The 18,824-nt window shown below is 36.2% G+C and overlaps 1 protein-coding gene across 3 annotated transcripts in view; it reads left to right on the top strand.

Moving 5' to 3' along the window:
* Window positions 1-18,824, top strand: part of LARGE1 (LARGE xylosyl- and glucuronyltransferase 1) — a 385,917-nt gene that overhangs the window by 281,564 nt on the left and 85,529 nt on the right. For all 3 annotated transcript variants that reach the window (XM_081331422.1, XM_081331421.1, XM_081331423.1), the window contains one exon: window positions 6,778-6,882. In XM_081331422.1, the coding sequence (XP_081187548.1) occupies window positions 6,778-6,882 (105 nt within the window). The remainder of the gene's footprint in view (window positions 1-6,777; window positions 6,883-18,824) is intronic.

Here is an 18,824-nt window from a genome sequence, read left to right on the forward strand (position 1 = left end):
ATTTCATTATATTTAAAGTACAAAGTATAGTTAAATCATTATTCACCCTGGAATAGTGCCCTAGTGTATCTCAATAATCCATAACTGACAAGGCTGGATGATTGTCAGGTTTAGTGATTTTTTTCTTCCATCCATATTAGATACTTCTGCTGACACTATACTTTAAGGAGTTTAGGAGAAGATAATTAAAGTAGGTTTGGAGAACTCACTTTAAAAATTTAAAAATTTGGCAAGTTGCTTAAAAGCTGCAAAGGAACTGATAGATTAGCTGATGAATTGTGTGCAAGATTATAAAATAGACAAAAATGTAGGTTTTGTGACTCCTGGCCTTCATATCATAATAAAAGTTTCAAATGAGGACCATACTTAACCTACTGTTAATTGATACCTGCGGTTATGTTTTATATGTGCACTTAGGGTTATTACACTCAATTTCGGCTCAATTGAAAGGCCTTGCAACTCTGATGCCAGTTTTGAGGGATTGTTAAGGTTCACTCTTTACAAGGAAGCAAGGACAGTTTCATTAGGGGAATGGCCCTACATTTTATTTTCAAAATTACATCCAGCAGTGACTGCAGAATTGTTGGGCTGAACCACCACACATTTCATTCCAGCTTTAACACAGCAGTAAAATGAGTCATTATGCTAGAAAATAAAAGAGACATGGGATGGGTGGATATATTTTTTCTATCTTGTGGATATATCAAAGATTGTTGAGTTTTGTATTAGTATATTTTTAATTTTGTAAAATTAAGTAGCCCCTTGTAATATCAACACACAGCTTCATAAACTTGTATTTAAGGCTATTTAGATTATTCCCATCCTTGGATGTATAATCATAGTAACGATTATAATTTTAAATGAGTATTAAAATCCAAATAATTTACCGGAACATAATGTTTATGGTGTGTGTCACGGCTAGGATGCTATGGGTATTTAAAAGTTAATACTAAGTCAGATGTGGCTGCAGACTGTACAGAAACATTTTAGTCAACCTTAATTGAAAGAAGGGGCCTTAAAACTCTCATCTGTCATATTGGTATTTAATATATAACAAAAAATAATTGTGATACATATTGAAACTCAGACATTCACATACAAGCAGCTTTTCTCTTAGATAAAGTTAAGGAAGAACATTCCCACTTCTTCTATTCCTGTGACTAGACATTATATTTTCTTGTTAGGAATTCAGTGTTTCTGAAAATAGCCCCGTGAAGTAGGCTATATTATCATTTGAATTATCTTGACTACCTTTGAAAACTGGTTTCTCAGCAACTGTTCAGTCTTGGTGTTACCATTTTTCTACTTTTCTATCCCGTGACATTTTATACAACATCCCCTTTGGGTCATGTCACTATACCCACTATTTACTCGTTATGCTGTCTCCTCAATGGATCATGTTTTTTTTGTCACCTGTGGTAAAGTTTAAGTACTCACAAATAATCGAGTATAAGAGATTTTGTAAAGACATACCATTGGTTTTTTTTCAAAGGAATTCTTTCCTTTTTCTTTTCTTTAGCTATACACTATGCTACAGTGTAGACAATGACCCAGCTTTACTTGATAAATCTTCTGTACGGTCATAGTACTGCATCTTTTGCATTTTCTCTTCCTAGCTTTATGAACAAGTAAAGAACGCGGCTTCATTTTCATAAGCTAAATTTGTGTCTCAAGAAGCAATGAATGAGCAGAGTGCACTTAATCGTAACTGTAAAGTTACAGCAAAGAAACAAAGACAAAGCTCATGCTGTTAGTCACAGAGTTTTACCATAATAATTCTTAAGATGGACAGACAAGAAAAGCAGAATATAGAGCACTTCAAATGTGGTTACTGCTGCATTCTCTTCAAGCAAAGGATCATAATATTTTCTTTGTCTTTCAAAGGAAAAAAAGGATTGGTTCTTTTTTTTCCAGGGTTGCCAAAGATTAGAGGAGCTAATTCTTCACTTCAGAGAATCCAGGTTTGAAATGCCAACACAGTGAGAAGTGAAATGAGTTTGGGGAAGAGCTTCCTCGGGGAATTGATCAGAACACAATAGAACTTCCAGAGGCTTTGGAACTTTGATTTCTTCTAAAAAGAACTTTTAATGGTATCAGTATCTTTAACAACAAATTTAGTATTAGTGACTGAAACTGGGCATCAGTGGCAGCTAGACAGAAGCTCATAAGGGAACTCTGAATGCTTTTCATCATGGAATTAAGCAGACCCACAGTACACTGAGTACATGAATGGGGACATTAACAATAAATTAACCCTTTTTTCTCAGTATCTGTCAAGTCAATGAAAAAGTTTTAAGAGTTATGAAATATTTATCGTTAATTTTCAAATGTATTGAATTCTATTGTATGCAATATATTTTGAATTGAACAGAAAATGAAAAAAAGTATTTTCATGACAGGAAGCCACTTGCTCAAGGACAGTTTTTCTTCAACAGATAAACAAAGAGTCCATTTCATGAAAAGGAAATCAACTTGAAGGCAACTTCTTTCCATGTGCTACAATTCCCAAATTTTGCAGAATGTGTAGAAAAACAGTTTCCTTATCAAGGAATGGAAGGGAATTTTCTAAGTAGATGATATTATTAGTCAATGTTTCTCAAGTGATAATACATGGCAGCATGGTGGGATTCAAATATGTGAACAACTGGATGCCGCTTCCAGAAGTCCATTCTGGGCCTGGGCAACAAAAAAGTAGCTACCAGTTCTGCTAAAGTGGTGCGAACTGGCTGAATCCTACCACTGCATGCCAGGTTGTCAAAGAGTGTCTTCATATTCCTTTTCAAGCAGGCTTCCCAGTTGGATAAAGTATATTGAATGAAAGCACCCCAATGGTTTCAGAACTGTGTATGAGGACATCAGGTTTCCATGCAAAGCTTTGCTAATTTAATCTTACAGTCACTCTTTTGGGGGCTATTATGATGGAAGGGAGAGCAATAAGGAAGATAGAATAATATGTTTTTAGAATTATAACTATTCCGAAGGCTGTTGTTTAAACAACTACTTGCAAGCTCCTTTGTTATAAGTGGAAATACCACCAGGAAGACATTTTTTTTAAAAAAACAATTCTTTATAGTAATATATTTTATGGGATATATTGGTCTTAGATATGAAATACTTCAGTTTTCTTGAATTCTTATATGCCTTTTCTTCTTAATAAGTCTTGTCAAAGTGATTCTGACAATCATTCTTAGAATAGAATCACTTTTGCTTTTAGGCAAAACCAGAGTCTGACAAAAGAGAAGGAGATAGCTAGTGATTTTTATCTTAATGTTCTTTCATTGGAGAAGGGACCCAAAAGTTATTATAGATTGCCAGTGTTTTGCAAGCTGCAGCATTTTAAGAGAAGCTGATGTAAGACAAAGAAATACCCTTGTCTTTTCTTTCTTTTTTGTAATTTTCCCAAGAAAATTTTCCCATTGGGAGAATGAAAATAGCTTCTCCAAAAAGACATTCAAATTTCATGAGAATTGTATAAAACTCATGAAACTTCTACCTGTTAAAATATGGTTTTAAACTAATTTTAGACTAATTTTTATGGGGGGATCATTTGAAATTTCATTTGAAACAATTTTATTTTCTGAAGTTTCTGAAGACATTTCTTGCTTATCCAGCTTTAAGTCCAGTAAAATCATGAGTTTTATTTATAGAGGTTCCAATTAGTTTAGGGCATCATTTTAGTATCATGGTATCATTCCCAAAGTTTGAGAGGCCTTGGACTAATATATTCAGTCCTAACATTGCAGTGCCAGCACAGAATTGTCTAAAACTCTAGTGGTTAAGGCACCAGGCTAAAAAGTGAGAGACCATGAGTTCAAGTTCTGCCTTAGCCATGAAAGCCAATTAGATGACCTTGTGTCACTCACACACATTCAGCCCAATTCACCTCACAGGGATGTTGTTATGGGGAAAATAGGAGGGGAAAACTAGTAGCTTCATGTCATGGCTACTAGCAAGTTTAGTTTAATTGTTTAACAAGAGTCAATAATGAAGACACTACAGTCCTTGAAGAAAAGGATCAGGCCCTGTTCATAGTTTCATCCCACATCCCCTAGAGCAGGGGTCCCTAACCCCTGTTGGGAACTGGGCCACAGAAGTAGGAGTGAGTGCACAAAGCTTCATTTGCATTTGCACAGGATCTACTTTACGCATGTGAAAACATCTGCTCCCCACCACCATCACTGCTACCGCTGCAGGTCCATGGAGCCAGAAAGGTTGGGGACCACTGCCCTAGAAAATCCTAAATACATTTCAGGACAGTCTAATTAAAATATTAAGAATATCATCTCACATTGTATCTTAAACAGCTTCCATAACAGTTACTCTACTATCACTGCCCTTTCCCTCCATCCCTCCCATCCCAAGATGTCTGGCTTAACCTGGCCTAATAAAGTTATTCCATATTTAGTAAAATTTATAATTAAATAAATCATAGTGTACTTTAGAAAAATACTCTTGTTCTTTTTCATTAAAAGTAACTAGTGTGATTTGAACTTTAAATGGGGTTTCATCAGGAAGTTGTTTAATTTACAGTATATATTCTATGAGAGTTTCTTCTCAAGTGATAAATGGTTTCCCCTCTGGCCTCTATATGGTAGTGAAGATCAATCAAGATTTGAAGTATGTCATTTATAAATCCAATCCTCATTCCAAACCATGTCTAAATGACATTTAAGCATGTTTGTGATAATATATTTGTTATAGCAGCAGAAAATGGAAAACAATTGGAATAGAATGACTAGGAATGTCTGTTATACACACTCATATATCCTAGCTTTTGGAGTCTTTACCATGTAAAGACTGGTTGGCAAAGTACAATAGCAAACAGGAACATTCTGCTAATTTCATTGCAGTCTTACTTGTCCCTCAGTATTCTTTTGTGGAAAATAAAACTGCTAAAATGTGAGTAGTATAGTTCTTTGTTAAAAGGGGTACAAATTTAAGGTGAGAAAACAAATCCATTAAAAAAGTAACAAGGATTGTCATGACCTGTTATGAGTTCATTTGACGATTTACCCCTTTCATCAGTATTTGGACAGTTTAATGAAAATAGACTGATAGTCTTCAGAAATATTCAATAGCAGTTTTTTGCAAATGGGACTCTCACATTTCTCTTTAGATATAAAATCTTCCTAACTGTGAAGACTGCTGAGATATGAAATGTATTGTTGGACAAAAAACAGGGATAGCTTGTTCTTATTACTAATAAAGTTTTTTCTTTTCCCTATCTGAGCCATGCTTGATTATTGTCAATAGGAGTATATATTGTGTTTTCCCAAAAATAACACCTGGTCTTATTTTTTTTTTGCCTCCAAAAGATGCACCAAGTCTTATTTTGGAGGGATATCTTATCCACTTACCTTAGGACTGCTGCAGACAGGCCTCCCGTGCCCCGACACCTGTCATACTACTGTTCGAATTCTGCGGCCGCACATCAGGTGGTGCATTGCTCAAGTCCTGGCACTCGCTGCAGGAGGCTGCATGGCTTTTCGCACCGGTGCTGGCGCTCATGGCAGGAGGCCGCGTGGCTTGTCACACCAATCATGCCGGTGCTGCCACTCATGGCAGGAGGTTGCAGAGTACATTGTGCTGCACGGCCTCCTATAAACAGTGGCAGCGGTGCAATGCACCATATGGCAGTGTGACAACCCATGCAGCCTCCTGCCGCAAGTGTCAGCAGCGGCACAATCAGCACAACGACACATGCAGCCTCCTGCCACAAGCAGTGGCACCAGGGCAATGCACTGTGTGGCTGCAGAAAAACTCAGGCAGCAACAGGGCGTGGGAGACCTGGCTGCAGCGGTCCTAAAGTAGGTAGGTATGGAGCGCATCGGGCAGCTCCATCCCCTTCCCTAGCTTGATTTTTATGTATGTGCCTCGCTGCAAAACTAGGGCTTATTTCAGGGGTAGGGCTTATATTAGGCACAAACATAAAAATCAAGCTAGGGCTTATTTTTGGGATAGGTCTTACATGCGGGGGAAAAATCTGGGGGCACATGTCTAAAACATCTAAACAGCTAAAGTATCATATAATGAAAAACAAAAGTAAGATTTAATCAATTACAATTTTGAGGTACTCATGGAATACATGTTGTAATATCCAGGTTTATACAATATCTTGATGCTTGGATGGAAAAATTAATGTAACACGTAACGTATGTATATGCTTAGTTGGATACATTTTAAATATAGTATCTTATGATTCAGAATTTTTAAATTGTAACTTAATATGATTATGAATAGTTGTAAATAGAATTGTACTATTTGGAAAATATTATGAATTTATTTTATCACTTAATGTTGTTGGAGGCTGTTGTATGTACTGGTTAACATTTTTAAGTAGCCCAATTAAAAGTAATGTATTAACTCTACTTTTTAAACAGTTTTGAAGAAAGTATTAGAATTTTCTTGAATGAATGTGTTATAGGTAACAAATCATTAAAATGCATTTGATTAACTTTGGTGTGAAGGGAAGAAAAGGTTGAAAGATTTTTATATATTTATATCTTCCATAAAAATATGCTCAGGATAGTTCTCAAGAAGTATCTTATTTATTACTATTACATAGTTTGAGGACTTGCATTTTTTCTGTATTTTATTTTGTTGAATATATAACTCATATTTCTAAGTCAAGTATAAATTGCAATAAAACAGATTTATATTTCATATATGAAATGTGCAGAATGCATATTTCTCTTTTTGCATCTACTTGTCTATATATTATGAGTATCTTCCTACAAGTTGATTTTTGATTTGATTTGTTTATTTGTGCATTTTTAGGTCAGCAGGTTCTTGGTTTGGTAGAGAACCAGAGTGACTGGTACCTAGGAAACCTCTGGAAAAATCACCGTCCCTGGCCAGCTCTTGGAAGAGGTTACAATACAGGTATGTGCAATAGCATCCTGAAAGAAATGTTGTTTCTGACTACCAGGATACCTGAAAATGTGGAAAATACACTATTTTAAAGAAAAGATGTTCCTTCCCACTCCTGAAGCATATGAGCACCCTCTAAAGATTAGGAGTGTGATTGCAACCAAGGCCAAATTATGACAAGCTAGAAAGTACAGTAATATATTGTTTTCTTTCTGTTTTTGCTACAACACATCTATTTAGTGTATAAACTAATGTGGAGCAATGTGTTTTGACTGATTTTTTTTCTCTTCTGCACTCTGTCCCCTTCAAACATTTAGATTTAGATTCAGTCATTTTCGGGAAAAATACCATTCAGTAAAAGGTGATAAGAGCATTCTAAGCTCATATAATCAAAACCTGCATTCATAAATTTTAAAGTGCTACTTGAAATTTGATCCCACAAAATGAGTTGTTGGACAACAAATGGTTATAGGTTCATTGAACATCTTGCTGTTTTATAACTGTTTTATATTTAAGTATTGATTGTTACCTTTTTAAATATGTGAATTCTGTTTTAAATGAAATGCATTCAAATAATAATAGATGTAGTATATCACTTTTTTGATGGCAACCTAGCTGTTTGTTAAATAACTAATGTCGTCAAAGAAATCAAACACCACATGGTACTGAAATCACCAAGTCATGGCCCTAACTAGAAATAAAGTGCATATCCCCCTCCAGATATGTGCATAACCCTTCTCCCTGGATATCACCTACTGTTGTGATTCAGGGTCAGCCTGTGGGTTCGGCAGTTGGGTCGGATGATTCAGAGGAGAAGGGGGGTGTTGAAGAGCTTGCTGAGGGGGTTGAAGATCTTGCTGATGAGAGCCCTCAGCCAGGCCCCTCCCACCTGGTCATGATGGAGACCCAGCTGTGTGAGCCTGACAGCGTGGATGAAGATGACCCACAGCTGGCCCTGTTCAAGGACGCCCGACGCAGGAGGCAGTCAGTCAGGAGTAAACAGAGGAAGGCAATGGGGCACCTCGGAAGGAGGCAGAGAGAAGCCACGCCCTGAACTGTATAAAAGGGGAATGCGTGGGAGGGCTGGTTTGCTGAAGGCAACCGCTTGATTAGTTCCTGTTTCATAGCTCCTGTTTCATGGTTGGTGTCTTGTTTTGCTCTGTTTTATGTTAATAGATTTGGCAGGCTTAATTCCAGCCTCTTGCCGTTTGTAAAGGGGTTGTCCCTGCCTTTTCTGCAGGGCCGGTAGCAGGCTGGTACAGAACACCTACCTAACTCTCCTCCCTCAGTGTGATGCAGAAATAACGAGGTCATAACCCTAACCAGATACGATGTGTTGATACTACCTCGATCAAGAAAAGTGTGAGAGTGAACTCTAGATGCACGATTAGTTTAACCCCGAACCTAATTCTATGTGCATTCAAGCCACATTCAGGGAAAGAGAGTATGCACATGATATCGCAGGAGTGGGGGATATGCAGGTCGCTTCTGATTAGGGCCATGACTGATGATGTCAACAGCACATGGGGTTTGTTTACTTTGATGACATCACCGATCAAACAAACAAATAAGCTGTAGTTTAAAAAGGGATATACTACATCTACTAATAATTTCTTCTTTATAACATCTCTTCATAATTTAGAATATGAAATGAGAATGCCTTTTTGCTTTCTAGTGGTCAGTTCATGCTGTAAAGATCTTTGTACAAATTTCTCAGATGTACAGTATTTCATGCCTCGGGAGTTAATCTTCCTTTCTAGCTTGATTCTTTGCCGTTACTTGTTAACCACAGTAAGACAGACATAAAACATCAATTGTTACAACCGGAGTTAAGTTTGTAATTCAGTGACAAGACTAATATTAATATAGGAAGAGTTGTATTCAAATCCCTGATCTGCTACAAAATTTAGAACTATCCAAGTATGGAGGGTGTATCTTCAGCATAGTGATAAGATCATAATAATGGTCTAAATAAATCTAATGCCAAGCTGTCATATTCTCTTCCCCCATAGGGAAAAAGAAGCATGATTTCTGTGACTTGATTTATGGGGAGGGACAGACTTCTCTACTGATTTGTGTATAAAATGTGAGCAGACATACCAGGTGGATAAAGAACATACCCATAGGCATCTAAATCAGTTCCACCTCATACTTTAGGTGGCCAGATAGTGACTTATATTATGTTAGCATCTTAAATAAAAACAGACAGCAACTGAGGAAGAATCCATTTCTAAAGGAAATGTTCCTATTAAAATAACTTTGTACCACCAACCAGTTCTTTGTGGCAGTTGAAATGTTCACCAAGGAATTTCTTCAGTCTCTGTGGAATAGATTTGCTATTATGAAAAGACTAATACACAACAATTATATTAATGCCATTATTTATATCAGAGGTCCCCAACCTTTTGGGCACCAGGGACAGGTTCTGTGGAGAAAGGTTTTTCCATGGACCGGGAAGTGCGTGGTTTTGTGTGCTGCCTGCATCCCATGGATGGGGCTTAGCTTGTTTGTGCGGACCGGTTGCTGGCATGCCACGAACTGGTACCAGTCCATGGACTGGGGGTTGGGGACCCCTGATTTATATTATGATGTAAAGGTGTAAGAAGATTATGGTTTTGGAGACAGGTACTATTTTGGAGACAGGTACTACTTATCAAATAAAGACAGGCTTCTCTGTTGAGGGGATTATCATCAAATATAAATTCAAAAATTTAAATGAGTGTAATGAGATAGTATACAAAAAATGTCATTGCTTGGTAAAGTTAAGAGAATTATAGAAGGGGAAGACAGTGGATTACGTGAGTGGATAGAATCTATTTATTTGTTTTATATCAGAATTCCAGAAATTATAGAATGGTTCTTAGAAAAGCTATACATTATTACTAGCAGTAGAGCAAAATGACAGGCATAAATGTACATGCAGTCATCAATAGTCCTGTCTGATTTTTCAGGAGTACCAACCATTTAACCAAAAATGCTAAACACTAGTTGAAATGGTTGGTAGGGCCTATGAAAATGAAAGTGAACTCCATCCACTTTATGAAACCGTGCCTTTAGCATAATCAATTCTTGTGCAGAGTGGGGAAAGAATTGTATTATTATATTCCATGGTAACGGTAATTTTGCCTAGTATTTGACCCCTAGAAGGCAGCAGATATCCCATTTATTGCTATGATGTAAAGGCAGTAAACAAGGTGGTGTCTTCATTCAGTTTTTCCCATAATATGCATTCTAAACTTCACAAACTTAAACTTGCAAAAGGAGAAAAATTTACAGGATCTAAGATCAGAGTATATTTATTGTTTATTTACTGATATTTTATTTTCCACCCACCATATATTTTCTCATCCTCTTTTTCTTCATTTATGTAGTCATTTTTAAAAAAATGTCTTAAAATAAATACAAAATTAAGAAAAAAATAAAGTTGGAACATTTTGGGTATGGCTCTAAGCCTTGTTATTAACCGTTTGTTGCCAAAATTAACTGTATTGTCACACTATATATCACAACAAATATCTACAAATAAAATAAATACAACTTTGGAATGTGTAATGGGTAAATCCAGTCAGCTTAGCACTGTCGACATACAGGAGTACAAGAAATAATTATTGCTAGTTTGTTTTCTGCCTACAGTGCTACACATCAGCAGGGAATTTACAACATAAAAAATGCCTTTAGTATAGTATAAAATATTTTAAAATAAGACATATTACAGCAGATTGAAATTACATTTAATTCCTAGGTTTTATTTTTTTCTCCTATTACAAGAACACTGTATCATGTGTTATATCATAAGAAATGTACATTTTTCTTTTGCATCCCTATTGAATAGTCAAAATCGCTTGATTAAAAATGCTGAATTAATACATCCAAGTCAAACTGATTCTCTCTCATTTGCTACCCATCCAAGTTCACATGTTTGTCTAACCAACAACATTCTGTCTTTGGCAGAGATACAAGCAAGTAACTTCGAATGTAATAAAGACTGAGGGTGGTTAGATAGAACAAGCACTTCCCTGATCAAACAAAGCCATTAAGATGCATTCTTATCTCAAGACTGCCGAAAGGAACTGGCAAACGGGTGAAGAAAAGGCTTGTTTGGAGGTTCTAGAAGGCAAGCACAGCTATCATACCATTGACTAAAGATTGATACACTCCTCCCTGAGATGGTTGTTTCTTCCATGAGCATACAGTTCATGGAAGAACACAAATGGAGTGGTGAGGGAGGAAGGGGACATTGGCCTAGCTAGACAGATCAGCTGAATTAATTGTGGTGTCAATGGGGTGTCGGATGTCACAGCCAGATCACCTTTACATCCAGAAGAAAAAAGCTTATCATTGAAATGATTGTGATTGAGTGGTGCTCCCTGTCTCTCACACATGCATATGACAGACAGACAGACAGACAGATGATATATTCTGCATCAGGCAGGTGATCTGCATAAATATAACAACCTCTGTAATAAAGGATACTTAAGTGGTTACATTTTGACCCTGAGTCACATGAAAAATTAATGCGCAGTTATCTACATTTGAAAATACTATGGAAGATATTTTCTTGGAATGTCTGCACCAAACAAGGAATCAATACTTTGAATTATTTGATTTTACAGATTTCAAGCGATTGTGTTTTGAATATAACTTACTTACATTTGCCTTGCTTGGCAATTTTACAATTGAAATATGTATTAATTAAAACAGTGCATCTGAGAGGTCTTATCAGTCTCCAAGGTATCTGTAGTCAAAGGAACTAATTCTAGGATTATTTTCTTTTGTCAGGTTTATTTCATATCACCATGAGTTATCTGGGATTTCTTTCTCTTTAGTATATAAACACTAATTGTCTTTTCCCCCTCTTGGTATTACAATTTTCTATATTTCACTAGTAAAAATAACTTAAACATTAAAAAGAAACATCCTGCTAAGCCGATATTCCATTCCCCAATTTCCTCTTCATCTCTTACACTGCAGAAGTGGTTAGTTGTGGGGAGGATCCAGTGCAAACAGATATTTTATTTGACAGCCTCAGATATTGCTTTAACTTGAGTTCACGTATAATAGCTGACATTACTCTGAACAGTTACTCTTGACAGTCTTGCGTGCTTACAATATACTCATGCATTATTCTTCTATGTTTTAGTCAGCTCAAGCTTTCATTTTTCAGTTCCACAAAGCTATTAAAACCTTTTTTTAAAGTTTATATGGTTGAGAGAGAATAAAAAGGATATAGAGTTGAGCTAAAAAAGCAAGTGAATGAAAGGAAGATTGGAGAGGAGGTAGCAGCAAATGCAACAGCATTTTTCTGAAACATGGAACAAGAGGTCATTGAGTGTGACAGTTCAACTTCTCCAAAATAGCAAAGGATGGATTATTGACAAAGTCAGCATATGTCACTATAAAGAAAACTGTTCAAAATTGAAATGTATTGTTTGACTCAGTGCTCAGTGCTTGGAGAGAACAAAGAAATAAATCTCCTGGGAAGAGACGATAGTGATAAAAGAAAGGTAAGGCTTATCAGATGCCTGCTCAGTGAATTAGAATCGCTGTCAAATAATATAGCATTAGAATAGGAGGAACTCAGAAGCCCCTTGAAAAGTCAGAGATACAAACAAATTCTGTCAGAATGGAGAATAAATATAGCACTTAAATCAAACATAACACTGATTTGAAGAAAAAGAGTAATGAAGATACCATCACTTTATTTGCAAAAAATTAATATGAGATTGTATCATTAAATATATTAGAAAAGTTCCTCTAGAGAAAACGAACACCTTTTGATTTCTTCCTTCTAGCTATGTGAATGCTCAGAATAGCCTTAGGAATATTTCCAGGCCAGAGTACTTTCCCCCCCCCCTCTTTCTATAGGTATGGATAAAGATTTTCCTTCCTTCCTATAGGAATATAGGTGCATTTCTTTTGTGCAAGGAAACTTGATGGGTTTAGTTGGCAGGAATACATCAATACATCAAACATTGAGAAAACGTCACAACAGTAGGGAATTCTATTGTTTGGTCTTATTGTTCCTTGAACATTAAGGAAATAAACTACTTGTTATAGTGTAAAGTTAATGTCATGTTTATGATGTCTTAATTAAGGAAGTTCCACAGAGTAGGTTAGATCCTTTTAGAAGTAAATTGGGTTTGTTTCTTAACTGGATTCTGTCTTCAAGTTCTGAGGTAGACATGCTACATTCCAATCAATATAGGTAGGAAATAGCTGTGCTGATATATTAATTCCTTATATGGTCAGCTTTCAAAACCAGAAAAGTCAGACTCCTGTTCTACAGAATTCAATACTGGACTTGTCAGAGATTGAACTTGACCTATACTCTTTCACTGAATTATGGAACTTCACCAATGATGATTCTGCTTTTAGATAATGGGCCAATAATACTCTCTTAATTGGTGAGAAAGAAAATAGAATATCCTGTGAGCTCTTTGGGCTGTAAACAAAATGATAGGAGTATTTGATTCAGGAATTATAGAACCATAGAATTGAAAGAGAAATAGGAATTAGGAAAGGAAGTCCTACTTCTAATAGTCTGAATTAAAACATATCTAATACTTTAGTTTCCAGTTTTCATTGAACATGTCCATATTTCACTTGTCATCTAATGATGTGCTGCTGTGAAATGATCAAAATGCAAGCATTCAACCATTTTATAAATGCAGTGGTTTTTGTCTTCTTTTTGTATGCTTTCAAAGGACATTTCAGGTAGGAAATGTAGTTTTGCTTTAGGAGTTCAACTAAAGTGTGGGAGGAAGTAGAATTTTTAATGAGAAGCAGAGGTGTGAAATTAAAGAGTGAGAGTAAATATGATTCAAAATGGTCTGTAGTGGATAGTTAGTTTTTGCTTGTGGCCAAAACTCCTTTTTCTGACGCCAAAGCCATTGGCTTTAGAAACTGCAAAGTGGGATACAGAATGAATAATTCTTCTTTTTGAGATTATTTAGAGAGGGGCTACACTTTAATAACAAAAACAAAATATTTAAGAATTAGCCAAATAGAAGCAGACTTATACTAAATATGAAGAATATGGAATATCATTATAGGCTTAACTACTAGTTATTAAATACTGATTCTTTAGTCTTTAATATCATAGATATGAAAATAATGACTTCTGAGGCTGTGTCATAGTGATTGGAAATTTCTAATGATAGTTACTTTTTATTTCTAGTATTTGAACCAGTACTAACAAAGATGGTATTCCTAAAGCTTCTATACTTTATTTAGATGAAGACTGACATGCTGTTTTACTAATGAATGTTTTATACTCAAAAGGCTCTTCTCTAATAAAGTTGATTAAATCCACTGTGGACCAGTAGACTTTATGACACATATGTAAGAGTACTCAAAGATGAAAATTTGCAATACATCTTTGGAATGAATTCATTGTTGAGTTCCTATGCTGTGCTGAGATTTGTTTTCATTAACATGCTAATTGTTCAAACACTTCTCTGCACGTAACTAGCTGTAGGCACCTGACATGTTTTATTTTTAACATAATTATTTCCGTTATCATCTGAAAAAAAATGATCCATGGCTATTCTCTCTTAGTACAGTTGGTTCACAATGGGAAGCATGCAGTTTTAGAAAATGCACACAATGATTGGCTGAGCTGACACATTGGGCACAGATTGTGCTAATCTGTGGCTTGTTTTTATCACTAATGAACAGCCATTATGACTTGGTTGACACTTTATGCTAAGACATAAGCCATGATTTACAAATCAGAATAGCTGGATTCATGCAATGCACTATTTCAAAATAAACTAAACAAACCACATTATGTCTTGGAATAATTGCTGAAGCCAATATTAGACTGTTCTCTTCAATTGCTTTAAGGCATTGAAGTATATAGCCAGAACTGAAGGACAAAAACAAGCAATCATATACAAATGTGTCCATGAAGAAGAAAATTTTCTTAGATATGTGATTGGTTAAGGCATCAGAAAAAGACTTTTTACAGTCCTGTTTAGGTTATGAAACTTCTAGGAAAGTCTGAAAATAGCATTCTGATAGTATGATCCATCATTACATTCTTTGAGCAGTATTAAATAAAAAAAACAATTGGATTTACAAAATAATCACACCCACAAAATGAAAACTTTTTCCCAACTATTATATCCCCACAGAGGTTAGGGCAGTTGCCCTGTCCCATTTTAGGTGATCCTTACTCCATATTTATTCTTATAGTTTCCTGAGCTGCTGAATAAATTGTGTTTCATCACTGAGATAAAATTTCATCTTGGGATATACTTTTTGTTTGCTTAATTTTTATATTGTTAGCAATTTTTGGAAAAACTGGAAAGGCAAGATATAGATTCCTTCATGTATGTACCATTCCTAGTATGTGTGCACACACACACACACACACACACACACACACACACACACACACACACACACACACATACATACATACATATATATATATATATATATATATATATATATATATATATATATATATATATATATATATATATATATATATATATACACACACACACACGTACACACACACACACACACACACACACTTCATGGTATAAACATGCATATTCACTGGTATAAACATGCATATTCACACAGACACATCTTCTTGCCTGGTTTGAAAAGAGGCATTCAAAGTATCAAAAACCTAGATTGCAGAATTAGTTAATAGTGCTAAATCCAAAAGCACTTAATTTAGAATTTTCCAGTCCATGACCCATACCCCAGAAAGTAGCTAATAATGAAGACTCAGAGGAAGCTGTGATTTTATGCAGTCCTCCTCTGCTAGTTTGTTATATAGTCACAGGTGGTCTTTCCTTTCCTCTTTTACTTCTGAGTAGAACCTTTATGGTGATGAGTGTTCATAGTAACCAGCAGTTCCACTGAAATGATGAAAAGTGTTGTGATGAACATTCTGCTCTTGCGTGCTTATGTGCAACATAATACAACTAAAAAAGGACAGATTTTTTTTCATAGCACCACAAGGGACATTTCTTCTTCTCTCCTGCTTGAGTGATATAAGAGTTTTCTATAAAATATACATAGTACTGTCAATGTTATCTACAGCTCCTTTCCTAATGTTCCAGAAAGGATTGTGGTTTTTTTTTCAGCTGCCACATACTGAGTTGTTTTCCTTAAGCTGTTTGTTCATGCTGTGTGGCTGTTCAGTTTTGATCTGCATGAGGTACTTCCAGAGCATCCGGGATTCAAACCTAGCACCTGTCTCAACATGCAGTTCTAGGAAAAGATGCAAACCATTTTAAGGTGAAGCAGACAGATGCTAAGCTTGCATTCCCCTGCACGCGTTTTGGATACTGAATCTGAACTGCAGCACAGCCCTACAATTTCCCCCAAAATGCAAGAAGATGTATGTAAGAAATCATGGACATGGACTACGGATAATCTTTGCTTAACTGTCACTTAGTGAACATTTAAAGTTACCACAAACCCCCCAAAAGTTACTTAGGACCTGGTTCCAGAGTTCTGATGGTGGCATCTCCACCGCTTGCAATTATATAATCGTATTTTGATGCTTGGCAATTGTCTCATCTGTATAGCTGGTTGCACTGATTTATTACTTTTTTTCAGGCAAAAAATGGCTATAGGAATGCATTGACTTACCAGCCACAGCAATCACTTAATAACCACCACAAAAAAAGGCATAAAAAGAGCTTGGTCATATAGGTTCTTTGACTTGCAACCATCAAGACTTTCAATGGAAATTGCAGACTCCATTACAGTCATAAGTCCAGGATTATGTGTAATAGCATTTGATTGATAAGACCTGCATTATCATTGCCATCTTAGGCACCACAGCATGAAAGTTTATCAACCCGTTGGCCAGTACTATGCTTAGTATGCAAAGCTGTAATACTCACTTATTGGCCTGGTGATGAATGACAAATGTGACCAACCTTATGTTTCTGTGATAAGAAAAGATGGGACGTTTATTTTCAAAAGGGTTGTTGCTCCTTAAAAGGTATCAAATTCATACTTCAGCTATGAAATGAAGATAAATAAATCAAAGGAACAAGTTAGAGTAAACTCTCGATTTATTAGACCTTAATTCAACAGATATCAGATGCAATGTCTAAGGACATGTCTCAGTCATCCAAGTCATAGTTGTCCCAAAGGTGCTTTTTCACGAGGCAACTGGACTTTCTTGTTTTCCTTTGAAGGTGTCTCACTTCTCATCCAAGAAGCTTCTTCAGCTCTGACTGGATAGTGGGGAATGGAAGGATTTATACTCTTTTCAGACAGCTGGTCATTTGCATTCTTTTAGAGAGTTACTGGGGCCACCTGGAGGTTTATCTGTGTCAGGCTCACCTGAGTAGTGCAAATGGGTGTGGAGCCTTCTTGGAACTATTGAAAGGATTATGTTGTAGATTGGGAATAGATGATGTCATATCCCTCCTCCTCTGTTAAGAAAAGTTTGTTCAATTTTGACACAGGTAGCCTTTTTGATCCCTCTTTCAAACCAACAATCCTCTCTGTCCAAATTGTGGACTTTGCTATCTTCGAAAGAGTGGCCTTTTTCTTTTAAATGCAGATGGGCTGCTGAATCTTGTTCTGATGAGTTTGTTCTCCTATGTTGTTTCCATGCATTGATGGAGTGGTTGTTTTGTTTCTCCAATGTACAAAGCTGTACCTACTGTAGCTCAGTGCATTGTACTGCATATCCCACGTTGCTCAATATGTGTCTGGATGTTTTATCCATGGGGTGGACAAGCTTCTGCCTTAGTGTACTCTTGGGGTTGAAGTGTGCATGTATGTTGTGTTGGCTGAAGATCCTCTTGAGCTTTTCTGATATTCTTGCAACGTATGGAATGACTATGTTGCTTTGTTTATTAGTTTCTTTTTTTGTCTGTTAAGGAGCTGCTCCTGCTGGGTCTTTTTTGGAATTTCATGAAGGCCCACTTGGGGTAACCACAAGTTCTGAGGGCTTCCTTGATGTGCATTAACTGCTTTGTTCAATCTGCGTTTCTAGGAAAGTGATTTCTTGCATGCTTTTGATCTATTCATTAATTGTTATTTTGACATTTTCATTTTTGTATTGGTCATGAACTGGGTCATTTTAATGTTCAGGAAGAAGCGAAATGTCTTGCTTTCTTTTTTGATTCTTTTGATCAGATATTTCAGATCTTTTTTGGATCTGGGAGGAGTCCTGTTTTGTGATAGTACTGAAATTTATTTATGTTCCTCCCTCCAATCTTTTCTTTGATTTTTAATTCTTCGTTGCCACTTCCTCATGACCATTCCGGCATGGAGTTTGAACAAGAAAGGTGAAAGAATGCTACCTTCTTGCAGTCCTTTGTCTGTCTTGAACCAATAAGTGTCTCCATATGATGTTTGCACTGTGACTTCTTGATTTGTGTACAGCTACTGTACCAGCTGAGCTAGATGTGTTGCTACCACCAAATCTTCTAAGGCTCTCCACAGCTTGTCATGATCAACAATTGATAATGCTGTCTTTTTGATGTTGCATAATTTTACTCTGTTCATGATTTGATCCACAGTTAATACCCATATATATCTTGGCTCTGAGGATTGAACTGGAGCATTCATAGTTGCATAGAACATAGCTGATTTGATTATGCTGCCATTTATTTGGTGCAGTTCAAATGTATAAGTGATGCTTGTGCTATTTGAACCAAGTATTCATGATTCAAAATAAAATTTCAAGGTAAACTAAAACAAATGATGATCTGTGCCTTTCCATTTCCCAAGTCCAAAACTGCCAGCTTGGCTACCAGCTTTTGCATTGAAACACCCAGTACATAAACCATGTCTTTTGGGGGAATTTGCTTCAGAGTTATTTCAGTGCTGATATAAAAATCCTCTATTTGCATCAGTTGTTGGGGTGTAGACTTTTACAACTCTGATTTTGAGGAGCCTAGCACAGATTTGGATGGTTACAAGGCTATTATTAACTGTTGAGAAGTTGTCCACTGCTTGAG

This window comes from Vipera berus, assembly GCF_964194415.1.
Source record: "Vipera berus genome assembly, chromosome: 6".
Lineage (NCBI taxonomy): Eukaryota > Metazoa > Chordata > Lepidosauria > Squamata > Viperidae > Vipera > Vipera berus.